A 15,753-nucleotide genomic window follows, 5' to 3' on the forward strand; every position below is an offset into this window, starting at 1 on the left:
TTTTATTAACTCAAATTGTGAAACTCGTGTATTAAATTAATTCAATGCACATAGACTGAAGTAGTTTAAGTCTTTGGTTCTTTTAATTGTGATGAAACATCTCAACAAATTAGAATACTTCATGAGACCAATAAAAAAAAAACATTTTTAGTGAATTGTTGGTCTTCTGGAAAGTATGTTCATTTACTGTATATGTACTCAATAATTGGTAGGGGCTCCTTTTGCTTTAATTACTGCCTCAGTTCGGCGTGGCATGAACGTGATCAGTTTGTGGCACTGCTGAGGTGGTATGGAAGCCCAGGTTTCTTTGACAGTGGCCTTCAGCTCATCTGCATTTTTTGGTCTTGTTTCTCATTTTCCTCTTGACATCTATGGGGTTTGCTGGCCAGTCAAGCACACCAACACCATGGTCATTTAACCAACTTTTGGTGCTTTTGGCAGTGTGGGCATGTGCCAAATCCTGCTGGAAAATGAAATCAGCATCTTTAAAAAGCTGGTCAGCAGAAGGAAGCATGAAGTGCTCCAAAATTTCTTGGTAAACGGGTTTAGCGACTGGTTTTCAAAAAACACAATGGACCAACACCAGCAGATGACATTGCACCCCAAATCATCACAGACTGTGGAAACTTAACACTGGACTTCAAGCAACTTGGGCTATGAGCTTCTCCACCCTTTCTCCAGACTCTAGGACCTTGGTTTCCGAATGAAATACAAAACTTGCTCTCATCTGAAAAGAGGACTTTGGACCACTGGGCAACGGTCCAGTTCTTCTTCTCCTTAGCCCAGGTAAGACGCCTCTGACGTTGTCTGTGGTTCAGGAGTGGCTTAACAAGAGGAATACGTCAACTGTAGCCACGTCTGACACGTCTGTGTGTGGTGGCTCTTGATGCCTTGACCCCAGCCTCAGTCCATTCCTTGTGAAGTTCACCCAAATTCTTGAATCGATTTTGCTTGACAATCCTCATAAGGCTGCGGTTCTCTCGGTTGGTTGTGCATCTTTTTCTTCCACACTTTTTCCTTCCACTCAACTTTCTGTTAACATGCTTGGATACAGCACTCTGTGAACAGCCAGCTTCTTTGGCAATGAATGTTTGTGTGTCAATGATTGTCTTCTGGACAACTGTCAGATCAGCAGTCTTCCCCATGATTGTGTAGACTAGTGAACCAAACTGAGAGACCATTTTGAAGGATCAGGAAACCTTTGCAGGTGTTTTGAGTTGATTAGCTGATTGGCATGTCACCATATTCTAATTTGTTGAGATAGTGAATTGGTGGGTTTTTGTTAAATGGGAGCCAAAATCATCACAATTAAAAGAACCAAAGACTTAAACTACTTCTGTGTGCATTGAATTTATTTAATACATGAGTTTCACAATTTGAGTTGAATTACTGAAATAAATGAACTTTTCCACGACATTCTAATTTATTGAGATGCACCTGTATATATACACACACCTAATATTTTTATTTGTATTTGACTTTATTACTGATATTTTATTGATTTGTTTTTGTGTGTGTAAAACCTATTTAAAAACAATCATTAATTTTGCAAATGTTTATTTTTGATTTGGTCATGTAGAGTTTACACGCTTCAACAGTTATGCACAAGGGGCTTCAAAACGCCCTGAATCTGCAAATAAATTTAAAAAAATTAAAAAATAAAAATAAAATAAAATAAAAGGGTCAGATGTTCGTCTGACATTTCCACTTGCTTACAACAACTCAGTCAAACACGTATAATAAACAGATCGGCATCAATGCAGAGTAACATTTTGTCTTTATTTTATTTCATCTACTTTTTCCGATATCATCATTTTTAAACAGCAATATCCACAAAATATTAACAGTGTGCAAGAAAACATGATTTATGGCACATCCGAGAAGAACAATTACAAAAAATAGATATATTTCTTCATAATCAAGGCAGAAAGATACATATGCATACACAGGAAAAAACACAAAGTAATGGGACAGGCTGAGATTGAAATCTACTGGCTAAGGGCTACAGATATTACCCACACAAAGCCTAAATCTCACCTTTCAAGGTCATGAAAGAGCTCGGTGGTGTTTGAAGTTGAACGTTTGGGAACGAGGAATTGAGGTTAAGGTATCACGGCCTCCTCAGCACCTTAAATGTTCTCGCTGCGCGAATTAGAAACGGACACGCTCCCTCGTCCTGACAACAGGTCCCACAACGTAAAAAGCCGCGAAATGATTGCGAAGTCTTATTAAACCCAAGCGCAGGGGAGATTTTAGCATACTTCGGGTAAACGCTATACTTTGGAGCACAGTGTATCCCAACACCGTGAGTCAAAAGAGTGGAGAACTCCAGCTAATAAGCTAACTTAGCTTAGCTGACTTTCACAGTGTTTGCTCAAACGTGGTACAGCAAGTTTGTTTGGTGGCTGGTCAAAAAACGTTTGTAGCGCTAGCTTTATTTTGGCACTAGCTTGGCGCATTTGAGCACTTCGCACGTGTCCAGAAAGGCTTCATCCTAATGTGGACTACTAAGTGAGAGTTTCTAACGTAACACTTAAATGGATTCAAATATAATCCTTCATTTTTATAGTATACGTTTTTTTTTTTCCTGAAGTGTCTGTCTTTCTCCAGTTATTCTGAAATGCATAAGCCACTACACTGCTTAGGCTTAACAGGAAGTGATGTCGCTGGAGTCGCTTTGTCCACTGATGGGCAGCAGCGTGATTTTGTCCATCGCTGGATGAGTCAGAGCACTCGTGACCCCCACACGCCTTAGTCATTCTTAATACAGGAGCTGATGACAGCATCCCGTGGGCCAAGAGGAGCACAGGCCCCCTCTGTCCCACTACGAGCCCCTATTTCCTGCACTACGTTGTTATTTTCCAGCATTTGAAGCGGGACAATGGGGAAATTCTGTTTTTAGCACGTCGCTGAATACTGTGAGGGACTGTTTGGAGACAAAACCGTCACTCCAAAACATTGTGCATCATGTGCTGGGTGCACATTGGACATTCAGAGTTGTGGCTTGACCTTGCCCCTCATCTTTTGCATGTGACTGCTCAGGCTGAGCCAAACCTGATGGCCTGTTGCATAACACTGCACATCCTGCCCTTTAGATAGACTTGACAACACAGACCACCTCGTGCCTCGAACAACGCCTTAAGCACCTTGTGTGGGCATTGTGTCAACAATCCATTCCACATTCCCTCGCAGGGAGCAGGTAACCTATTTACTATCACATGTACAGGCACTGGAGCTGTCCATCAATTCCTTCGCTCGCATCTCTTGCCTCGCCTTAAAGAGGACAAACTGAATGGTTAAATATGAATGATGGAAGAAACGGAAATATTACACAAAGATTACAAAAAGATAAAACATCCACAAAAAAAATGAATGCGCTTTAGTTATCAAACACTGTACAGTATTATACTCAATGACCAGATTCCATGTTTCCATAGAAAGAAGAAATTGGAACAAACAAATCCAAACAGCTAATCTCAAAGTTAACACCTCCAAAGTAACATATCCAAAAGAAAGTTTATACATTTTTTTTCCTTCTGTATGGATTTTACAATCAAGTTTGGTTTCAGAAAATAAAAATAAAATTGGCCTTCGCAGGGGCTCCGACTTCAAAATAACTCAATTTTATGGGGCGTGTCCGAGCCTCTGCTATTAGGATCATAAATATTCATTATGATTTAATATATTTGATATTTGTTTTTTGTTTTTTTTTCAAATTAATATCTCAAATAACAGGGCTCAATTTTTTTTAATACCGAACTACACTTTAGGAGGGGACTGGGAAGGATATTATTAGGTAAATATATTTTCTGCATTATATAAAATTATTCCTTTATAACTTAAGTGTTTGAGGATTCTGAAATATAGTATAAACACTAGAAAAAAAACACAGCATTAAGCCTAATGAGTTTTTTGTTTTTTTTTAATCGATGAAAAGAAAAACTACAGCTCACAAACGACTGAGAAGAGAGAGAGAAAAAAAGTAAAAATATTGGCAACTCTGGTTAATGTCTTGAATCCCTTTGTAAAACATGAAATGTGCTGTTTTGATAAAGGTAAGCATACCTGGATTCAATTTTGGCCATACAAATCTAAAATGAACCTTTAGCTTGCAGATTCGACGTGACAATGCAGAGTTAATACTGAACAAGCGTTTACCACAGTGTGACTGGGCTAGCCAGCTAGTCAGTCGGCATAATCGTGACTGTCTTCCTCTACTCTCCAACATCACCTATGGTAACAAGGTCAGCCGCTGCACTGAAAAACATGCTGGAGTATCTCTCAGTCTGTGTAATCTTTTGAAATAGTTTGCTGAAATTCGAAATCTGCCACCTCCTGTTAAGTACATCTATATGCATGAATTTAGACAGCCGTGCTGTGCAGATTCATTCATATAGATTCACTCAACGCCGGGCTACATGACGCTAGGTATTCAGATATTGCCCCTTTTTGTTTTTACCGAAAGAGGGTGGCATTTATTTTCTGGAAAAAGAAAAAGATCCCAGGTAAAAAGAAGTGTTGGACTGAATTGCCCATTGACTGGGGATGGGCAGCGGTTAAAGTGGGACTGGGAGAGCTGGCCTAGACAGAGTAGCTATAGAATGATGCAAGGCTTCTTGTCTTTGAAAGGATTCTCTGAGGTGGGAACCCCCACCAGCAGAGGGTCACTGCGGGCATGCTGCTCACAGTAACTCATGAGGTCTGCAGCAGCCTTAGACACCTGGGAGGAAAAAAATAGAGAGAGAAATGGTTAATTGGTTACCATACACAATGAAAAATTGTAAATGGTTTAACATTTCATTATATGTAACTGTACTGCAAAACACTTAAAATAAAATAAAAATTTGACAGTATCACAATAATACTTATAGTGAAATTGTATTCATATTTTATACAATGTGTGTAAGTAATGTACATTAGAGTGGTTTTTTTTGTTACATTTTCTCTTATTTAGTTAATGTTTATTGCATGATTTTGGTGACGTGTGTTACCCTGATGAATCGTGTATGACCCTGTGAATCGTCTATGAATATTAGTCATGATTTATTGACAGGGCACTTAAGATGAACTCTGATTCATCAAATGGCTTTCTATTGTGCCACTTTTATTATTATGGTGGTTCATTTTAAGGTAAAAGGTAGATTTTAGTAGTTCAAGTTTATACTCATAGCAACATTATATCACTTAAAGAACTATACGGATGTAAGGTGTAAAACAAACAGGCACCTTGTTATACCGTCATAGTGTTCTGATGTTCTGACAAACACAGCTGCCTTTTTTTTTTTTTTTTTTTTCACATTTTTTTTCTCATACAACCACCACGCCTTCATCTTATTTAAAAGGGAAAAAAGCCATTGCTTGATAGAGAGCATGTTACACAGAATAATGAATTCTTGTGTACCTTAATACGCTCGAAGCCTGCCTCGATCCTCAGCTGCTCCACCAACTTCCTGGCTTGGGCTATGTTGTTAGTCGTCGACATTCTCTGCCATCGGTTATCGTGCCAAGTAAAAGAAGAAAATTCTACAATAAAACAAAAATGCGGCAAGATTAAAACACAAGCAGAATTTAAAGCATATACAGTATCACGTATAGACAAAGTATGTGATAAATGAGATAAAATACTTCTTGAGGTGCTTTCAGACTCACTACACACTTTTAGAGGACATTAGCCGCTTTCACACATACTGTCTTTACTATACTACCATATAGAGATCATGTATGAACAAGACCTTTTCAAAAATGCTGATAAATCAGTTCTGCCAATTTTCTGGTACGAGAAATTGTAACTTTCAATATATGGACAAAAACAGTTGAAACATTATTTTGTGTTGAGCAGAAGTCAGTCAATCATACAGGTTGACTGACTGACTGGCAACTAAATTTTTATTTTTGAGTGAAAGATCCCTTTAAATTACAGTCATGTCTGATAACTTGAGAAAGTCAGGCCTCCAGAATAGTTCAGTTATATAAATAATATACATGTAAATCAAGATATCTGCCTGACAGCTTTGACCACACAACTACCCAGCAACATCAGTCCAGACCACCCAGTTCAGGGGGCCCATCAATCAGACTAACGGTACAACTGAAAACAGGTGCGTCTGTCCTCTGAGGCTAAACACAGTGGCTTATCTTCTCCCTCCTTGTTTTAGGACCAAGTGTTCTTACAAACAAAATGTGTGGGGACAGACAGGCACACACCCATAAAATAAAAAGGGGTAACAATAACACTGAGATCATTTCCATTGTGATTTTGAAGAATGTTTTTCAACATTGGGGTCCAAAACACTGGATCCCATTAACTTTCACTGTAAGGACATTTTTAAAAATATAATCTTTTGTGTTGAACAGAAAAATGAAAGTCATGCTGGTTTGGAACAACATGAAGGTGATTCCTTTACTTTAATAGCTTCATAGCATAAACCGTTTTGACCATGCTCATGTCAGGATATTTGCTCAAGTCTTTCATACAGCTGCATCCTCCAAAAGGTCATTTAAAGAACCACTTAGCAACACCAAGTAAATTTTAATATCAGCACACCCACAGAGAGGTGACTATCAAAGTAACCGCAGAAACACAGGAAACACTAGAGGCAGTGAAAGGTTTGGTTCTTTCTGGTGACAAGCACACTCCTTGTACGCCCCCCTCCCTTTGCTCCGCACGCGCGCCCTCTCAAACCAGCGCTGCACCCCTGGCATTCCAGGACGTTCCTAGAAGGGGCCGTAGTTCTAAACAAATGTTGCTTAGTGCCTGGGCTTTGTCTTCTCACAGCAAACACAGTCTCTTTCACGGCTCCGTGTGCTGCATTCCAGGAAATGGGCACCACAGCCCTGCATACATAATTGCAGCACTCTAGAATACATTGGCATATTCATTCAAACATACAGGTCTCATAAAGGACGATGTCTCTGCACAGTTTTTTCCAACCACATCTTCCTTATTTAAAAAAAATAAAATAAAAAAAACCCTCACAGGAAAACTGCAAGATTTGGGTAGACAGAGCCATAGTGTGTACCAAGTATAGGCTCCATGTAGGCTGCTATGATTTAATCTCATCTACTGAAAAGCAGTAAGTTTTACATGCACAAAAGTGAAACGTGTAGCTGGTGTATTTGGGTCTAAACAAGAATTTTGCAACTGATTTTTGAAATTTGCAACTAGAAGTGTGCTTGAAAAGGTGAATCAACTCAGATGTATTATACTTTTACCACTACAACAATCAGCCTACATTGCAACAAATTTTAAATACTGCACCAGTGCAGATTAAAACAAGGCCGTGCATTACAGAAAGTGTGTTTATATGTGTAGTTATCAAGCTACAGCAGGTTTTGTGCATAGTCCATGCAGTCTTCATCTCGTCTGTGCAATCAAATATTTGAAGGAATAAATGCATGTCCAATGTACAATCACATTATCAAGATCTATTTGACTTCACATGACTACCCTAGTGAAAAAGAAGTGTTCTTAATTGAATTCTGTAGTGCACTTATATTGCACTTCAAATCTAGTATATTAAAATCTAGTATAGCATATTAAAGTATGTTTAAAAAGTTGTACACAGAGAATCCAATATTAATGAAATAAAGGCATCTTAAAGGTGCCATAGAATGGAAAACTGTATTTACCTTGGCATAGTTGAATAATGCTGCCTTCACGGGTCATAAATTTTAAACATGGTGGAGGGGACAACCATTGCTGCTGTCAATGCTGTTCTCACAACAACTACATCCTTTTGTCTTGTCGCTAAAGTAGTGTATTTATAGGCTAGATATGAACGATCATGCGAAGCATATTGTATGTTTTATAAGCAGTGAAATAAGCATGTATTTGACCAAAATTCCAGAATTGTCAGCGAACTGCATGTATAGCGCGGTAGAGTGTGTATATGATTGTCAACCAATGGGATGCTACATTTTATTCTTTCCGACATTAAAGCACTTGTAATCACGACTTCATAAGTGGGAAATAGGAAATTTCTGATAGTACGTGAAGGCAGCATAATAACAGTTCTGTACATGGAAATGACATACCGTGAGCCTCAAACACCATTGTTTCCTCCTTCTTATCTAAATCTTGTGAATGCAAAAGACCACTGAAAAATAGGCGAATCAGAACATAATACTGACTGTGACGTTACAGTCGGGATTGCTAATAGTTACGCCCCCAACATTTGCATAAACCTGCCCATGTTCTATGCCAGCCGAACCTACACAGCCGAATCATCAGAAGTTCTGCAGGTATTGTGAAGAAACAAGCGAGGACAACAGCGAAAATGGCAGATCATGGAAATAAATGTTATGTTCCAGGCTGTGCAGGGGATGTGAAGTGCAGGGATGGGTTGGTGTCTGTATTCAGAAAGGCACGGAAAACAAATAATGCATTCTAATAAAATACCGCGAGCCACTAAAGGGACATGGTTAGCTCCTTGGTAGTGGTGGCCTGTTACATTACAGTACATAAGATTTCACTTACCACATAAACAGAGTAAGGAGAGATGACTGAGGATGATGGCAAATGATTTACAGATCCTGAGCACCACTGACAAGCATCTGATCTTGTAAAATGTGTGGCAAGTACTGCCGCTCCATAGTATAAAAAGAGTACGTGCGATTGCTAATCTCGAAAGTGAAAGTGAAACTAAAACGCAATCGTGCATTTGAAAGCAGTTTCAATGCCCAGCATATTAATAGCGGCTCCCTATTTACAGTATAATTACCCAATGATATAACTGCACGAGAAAGTATTGAAATATAAATTTTACTCCCTGTGTTACTGAAATGTGCCGCACTGTGAAACAGCCAATCAGAGCAGAGCTCATCATTATTATTCACGACCCTTCCAAATAAGGTAATAACAGACCATTTCATTCTTGGGAGAAATCCTAGGGTTGCAAATGGACATGCAAAACCGTTTCTGGAGAATTTTTGCGCTAAGCCACATACCTTCTATGTGGATATCAGAGAACAATTTAAAATATTTTATCAATGCATTCTTTGGCACCTTTAAGTGTAATTAAAGAATTCACTTTCATGATTGTGTTTCTTAACCTATTAAGTGCAGTTTGCAAATGAAACATTTTATGTATATTTACGAATACTTATTTGGATGTGTTGATTAACTTTTAATTTTAATTGCAGTGTGTGTTTTTTATATTGCATTTAAATTATATGCATAATTATTTAAATTAATAATATATTGCAAGTTTATATATTAAAAATACTTAATTGCAATTTCATCATTACAAATATGTAATTATATTTCAAATATATTTAAATACAAAGTATAAGTTTCAACAGAAATGTGAGCTTACTATAAATGTTGTCAGGACATTCGGCAATACACTTTAATCATATTTCAAAGGCAATTAAGAAAAATACATTAAAAAAGGCTGACTTAAGTGGGTCAAAAATCACTCAAGTTCATTGCATTTAATATAAATAGAACTTCAATATATTTTAACTTAATTGCAATTAACGTGCAATTAGGAGTCTGAAAACAGTATATTCTCTTAAAGCATATTATTTATAGAATACATACTCTTCTTTAAAAGTATGCTAAAGTATAATTTTTCACAAGGGGTTGTGTGCTCACAGATGTGCACAGGTTTAGACCGTGTCACAAGGCACCACTGAGTGCGCTGAACTCCCTCTGGATCTTTATTTTCTCTTCAGTGTCAGTGAGGATTATTAACGTTATCTATGACTTACACACACATACACACTCCTCATTCTCTCTCTCTGAGCTGGAACCAGGTTCACGTGCAATCACACCCTGTTCCTTCACATAACTGTGCGGTCTGCAGCGCCAAGGAGATTCTCCAAAACAGGCGTCTCTTTCTCCACTCTGTGGTACTCTGATCCAGCGAGGAAGAGGAGGAGGAAGGGGGCACTGGAAAACTGCACCCCACCCTTGAGTCTCTGTGCTCTATTTTAAGCCACATTGAGCTTTTGCATATTCACCAATAATTAAAAGCTATCCAAAATATACAGTGAATAGATTGAGTCTTTATTTGTTAGCATAACTATCTTTAATAAATGCTGCAAAAACAATGTTATTCATTGTTCGTGACACCTAATGTGTTAAGAAACTGAACTCTCAGTGTGCTTCCAGTAAACGCAACTAACCATACAACAGTCAAACATTCTTCCCATGCTTTTTTTTTTTTTTTTTTTACTTCTGACTGCTTTGGTATGTCTCTGAAGCATCTAAAAGGCATTGATAAATTCAGGATGCAGCATGTAAACAGTGGTCAAGTGAGAATGTGAAGTATGCAGCATTCTGTTTGGTCACAGTCTGCTCTAATATGTGCGGCTTTGCAGGCAGACTTTTTATTTTTTTCTTAAGTTCAAAGTGAGGCGGCAGTTCCCGCCAGCTTTTCAATCAAGCGCCAGCATTAAATCAAAAAGCCCCTGCCTCTAACGGACACCTGGTGGCAACGTGCCGGCTTGCACAGTAATCTCACCAGGCTCCAGATGCTTCCTACATTCCCGCTCTTTGAGCTCTCGGCGGGAATACCGTATATGACTGTTCTAAACAAGGAGCGCGAAGGAGGAAAAGAGGGGGGTGAGAGAGGAAAACAGAGAGTGTTCTGGCCGTCAACAAGAAATGATCAACGGCCCATCGAGCCTGGCCAGGAAAGATCCTCTCATAAGGCAACTTCCAATGAAATCTGAGTCTGGTGATTATTTAGGTCATTGGAATTTGTACTTGCTCATTATAGAAGCTTGTGAAAATAATAGCTGCTTCATTATTTCTAATAGGCCTACTAGTTTATTATGTACTTAGTTTAAGTTGTTAAAATAATGTTTAAAATAGCTTGGTACAAAAAAAGCTATCAAATTCATGAGCAGCAGTAAACACGGGTCATTTCTAAATTAAAGCTGATGGCTGTTTTAATTTTGATGTTAAAATATGTAACACACACTGTTTAAAAATTTGGGATCGGTATAATGTTTTTGAAAAAACTTCCAATGCTGCATTTATTTGATCAAAAATACAGTAAAATCAGTCTAAAATAAATGTGTTCTATTTTAAAATGTGATTTATTGTTGTAATGACAGAATTTAGAATTTCTTTAGAAGACATTCTTCCAGTTTTCAGTGTCACATTTTTTTTTTACAAATCATTGTGCAACATTTCTTAGTATTAGCGTGTTGAAAGCTGTTGTGCAGCTTAATATTTTTGTGGCAGCCGTAATACAATTTTTCCTGATTTGCTGATGAATAGAAAGTAAAAGAAAATTAAAAAATAAATAATTATATATATATATATATATATATATATATATATATATATATAAAATAGAACACTTTTGTACCATTATCCTTACCATCACTATTAATTTGTTTAATTTCTTAAAATAAAATCTTGCTAACCCCAAGACCATTGAAAGAGAAGTTTGCAAAAAACCGGTCATTCATTTTAAATTTTTTTTTTTTTAAGCCAATAAGCTGCAGTTACATCAATATTTTGGGGCAGTTTTCAGAAAAAGACTGAATTTTAGAAGTGAATATATGCTAAAAGTAAATTCTGTCAACGTTCAGGAGTATGCTAGCATACAGATTTGCCTCAATGCAAACACAAGTCCTAAAAGCCAGAAAGTTGAAAGTAAGTATATCTCCACATCTCCACTAAGAAAAAGTAGCAACATCAAAACACTGCTCTGTTTGTCATTGTGTCCATTTTGAAGCAGCAACATTGGCACAACCAGTAGCGTGAGTTTAAGGCATGACTGTCTTGTTTTTCAATCCAACTGCAGACAGAGAGTGTGCAAAACATTCATTATTTTTCTAATTCATGAGTTCATTATAAGTTCACAGAATTGCAATGGTGCCCCACTGTGACTCCAACTGATCAACATGACTAAATTCTCCACCCTTCCCTGTTCCTCACAGGCTCAGAGCTGCAGAGCTTCTTACAAGAATCTGAAACTGAAAACACCTACAAACTTGATCAGCTGGCCTCCGAAATGCCAGAAATGTTTTCTTCTGCTTACAGGACTTTCCAGAAAAGCAGCACGCTCAAAGGGGGAGGGGAATGAGGGGCATGGCAGGAAAACGAAAGGAAATGAATGGGATTTTTCATCTCCCAGCTGAGATCATGTGACGAAGTGTTTGCTCACGTCAGCATGCATGTGCACAGAGGGGTCACAGAACGTTCGTGTGCCTCTGTCTGTGTGTGAGGGTGTAACCGGTGGGGGGAACAGACGGATGTGTAGAGAAACACAGAGACAGACAGACTCATGACCAGGCAGACAGAGGGACAAATGACTGAAGTGGGTGGAAATTGTTTGGACAGGCTTATACAACGTGTTCCCTGCAGAACCATTACAGATAGAGTTCTGGCAGACACATGCAGCATGCAAAAACACAAAGACCTGATAAAAATGAGCATTATGTGACTGTTTTCTTTACAAAAAGGTCCCTAGCATCAATATGGTGAGCTTACAGTTTAATTATGATGATGGTGATGATGATTTCGAACTCTTGAGGTTAGGGACCGGCACAACGTCGCCAACACCCCACCGAAATGTTTGATCAGACAGGTGGAGCTGGCATTGCCGGTGTGTGCATCACTCCGTGGTACCTACACCACCCTGTAAAAACTTGTTTAACAAAAAGGCAGACAAAAGAGGGATTTGAGAAGATCTGAATAGCTCAAGTCAAGCCACTTTATGATAATACCTTTAAATGATCATTGAGTGAAAAATTACGCTAAGGAATTCATCAAGCATGTGTTTAACAGTTGGAGGAATTGGAGGAATGCTGTCCTTTGCAATTTATGTTGAATGTTACATGAAGCTATTTTGACCACAAATCCTGGTTTCACAACACATGTAAGCCATAAATACTCTTAATGGGATACTAATGCAACATGCAACACACTATAAAACAGGGATCTTCTACTTTTTTTAGAACTCCTTTGTGTACAGAGAGCAAAAAAACAATTGACTTGCATTTTAAGGCTGACCTATAATGTCGTGTGCGTATGTGACCACTTAATGTGTTTTGCATATGACGCTTGCTTACATTGCATTTGCAAAGCCATTAAAATAATTTGTATCTGTATTCGACTGATGTGCAAAGTCATTTACAGTACATTTTAATGTTACATTCAAAATTTTGGGTTTGGTCTCTTATGCTTACTAAGTAAGCATTTACTTGATCCAAAATAGAGTACGAAATATAAATAATATTATGCAATATTGTAAAATATTATTACAACTTAAATTTAATGCATTTTAAAATGTAATTTCTTATTGTGATGGCAAAGCTGAATTTTCAGCAGCCATTAATCCAGTCTTCAATGTCACATGATCCTTCAGAAATTCTAGTATGCTGATTTGGTGCTCTTAATAATCTTCTTATTATGAAGATGATAGTGAATTGTGATTTTTGTCAGGATTCTTTGATGAATAGAAATTTCGGAAGAATGTTTGAAGCAAAACTCTTTTAGAATATTATACTCCTTATAATATTATAATCCTTAATCAATTAATTCTGTCCTTTCTGAGAGCCTATTAATTTTCTTAAAAATAATCTTACTGACCCCAAACATTTTGAACGACAGTATACATTTCATGTATTTTAATGCATTCAATGTAAAACTAATAATAATAATAATAATAATAATAATAATCTAATATTAAAAGGATAATGAAACTTCTTAGCTTGAAGTTTAATTTAACATAACATCGTAATTTAATTTAATGCATTTTTCAGAACTTTAAACATTTCCAATGAAAACAAAAATCGTAAACAATAATTAGAAACCTGCACTTTTTCTTAGATCAGCTGAAATTCAATGGAAATAAACAGAACTAAAAGAGCAAGACCATATATATGAAAAACCAACCAACCAACATATGCATTGTGCTTTTTTTCCATAATATTTACAATCTGCAAACAGAACTTGTATGCAAAGACATGCAAACCGACAACCACTGTGACACTTTACAGTAAAGATTGACTCTATCAGCAACAGATACTGAAAATAGGGGAAAGGTTAAAAATGCACAACACCCCCATCGACAGACAATGCCAGAAAAGCAAAGAAACGTGTTCCTACTGCCTTGGGAGGAGGCACCAGTTTTGCACACTCTGCAAAGAGGCTGGGGTGAGGTTAAAAAGGTAGGCAGGAGGAAAAATGAATGATAACCTTGCCCCTACAAAGCCTGGAATGAATGTGACAGGAGGATGAGGTTAGGAAGTGCATCTAGTCAAAACACAAAAGAGCATGTGTGGGAGAGCCATACCCTCTCCGGATCTACTACATAGGTGACTTTTCTTCAGTCATGGATGGAAAGAAAACGGAAATAGTTTTTCTGCAATGACAAAACATTTATGTTGCCAGAAAACCAGATCTAGAAATATGCGAGAAACTCTATGTGACTCAGGAAGGTGCATGAGCTGATAAACATCAGTACTGGAACAATCAAACAAAAAAAAAACCTAACTGCTGCGTATTGCCCTCTTCCTATTCTGAGAACTGGGTATTTACGAGACAGCACAAATCAACAGCCTTTTCACGATTCACTGAGCTCCAGGAGAACGTAAGTCAGTCAGATCCTTTGTGATTGAACCAAATCTCCCGCTTCTAGACTCTCTCACTCACCGGGTCACTCACACAAACACGTGGTTCAAGCATTATGTGCGTGCACATTGGACACAAACAAAGCCTTTGAGGCGAGAATCAGAGCCAGGTGCTTGGCAATTAACCATTGTGATCAGGCAGTAAACAAACATACAGGGCAGAGCAGAGAAAGTGACTAACAGGCCTCTTTCACAACAACCAACTTCCTCCCCCGGGCCGCTTCCATATAAGGTCAAAGGAAGCTGAATAGACGGAAATGGGGAACTCCTAAGGGGTGCGACGCAGCTTCCAGTAAGTATGAGTGGCAGTTATCTTGGGGATTCTGAGCTGATGCGTCTATTACCTAATATAGCATTCTGTCTGTTTTTCTGCTCCTTGGAGTGAGCAGCCGTTTTCACTGGAAAGTCTGCAGCATGTTGATCATTTTGAGCTGTGGAGAATAAAGACGTGTGGTGGAAACATTAGCCATGTTTTCCACAATCTCGTTCAGAGCTGTGCCAGCTACGGAGACACTGCGTTTGGACTGGAAGAGTCTGAGATGGGACACTGTGGTTGGTTCTGTCCTTGTGGGAATGTACATGCGTGGAGGTTGGGAGATATTTGAGATGACGCGAGACATGCCTTGTCAAGGCAGCCAGTGACGCAAGAGCCTCTTTTGCTCTCTGATAAAACTACAGCACCGACCACTTCTAGCTTAAAGTCACCATGAAAATGGACAACTTTAGTATTTTTAGCAGTTTTTAATTCATAAATCATTTATTTGTGCACATAAATATGTTTCTCAAATTAAAATCCTTTGCAATGACATGGGAAAGCAATTTTGCATTAATACAGAGTAGAAAAATTAGCAATGCACCAGTATTAAAATTGTCCGATACTGATAAGTCGATAAATATTTTCATGTTATGGTCAATAACTGATAAATGGCAGATATTAATTATATACTATGTGTCTAAATAAATGAACACCAAAACCTTAAAAACTCAAATAGATTGTTTTAAATGCTACAAGTGAATTTAGGCATCATACATTATTGTGTAAAGTATGAAAATGGATATTCATTTCATCATAAAATTATATATATTTTTAAAAATTCAATTTAAGTGAGTGTTAGATGACAGAAAAGGTAATCAGTGTTGTTATTGTTAAAATAGTTT

General features: G+C 37.8%; 1 protein-coding gene across 2 annotated transcripts in view; it reads right to left on the reverse strand.

Annotated features, from left to right (window-relative positions):
• Positions 1–1,760: 1,760 nt before the first annotated feature.
• Positions 1,761–15,753, reverse strand: part of gng7 (guanine nucleotide binding protein (G protein), gamma 7) — a 29,215-nt gene continuing 15,222 nt past the window's right edge. For both annotated transcript variants that reach the window (XM_058756253.1, XM_058756261.1), the window contains exons 3-4: positions 5,402–5,523; positions 1,761–4,720 (exon numbers count right to left, since the gene is read on the reverse strand). In XM_058756253.1, coding sequence (XP_058612236.1) covers positions 4,595–4,720; positions 5,402–5,482 — 207 coding nt within the window. In that variant the 5' untranslated portion in view covers positions 5,483–5,523 and the 3' untranslated portion in view covers positions 1,761–4,594. The remainder of the gene's footprint in view (positions 4,721–5,401; positions 5,524–15,753) is intronic.

Source organism: Onychostoma macrolepis, chromosome 02 (genome assembly GCF_012432095.1).
Source record: "Onychostoma macrolepis isolate SWU-2019 chromosome 02, ASM1243209v1, whole genome shotgun sequence".
Classification (NCBI taxonomy): domain Eukaryota; kingdom Metazoa; phylum Chordata; class Actinopteri; order Cypriniformes; family Cyprinidae; genus Onychostoma; species Onychostoma macrolepis.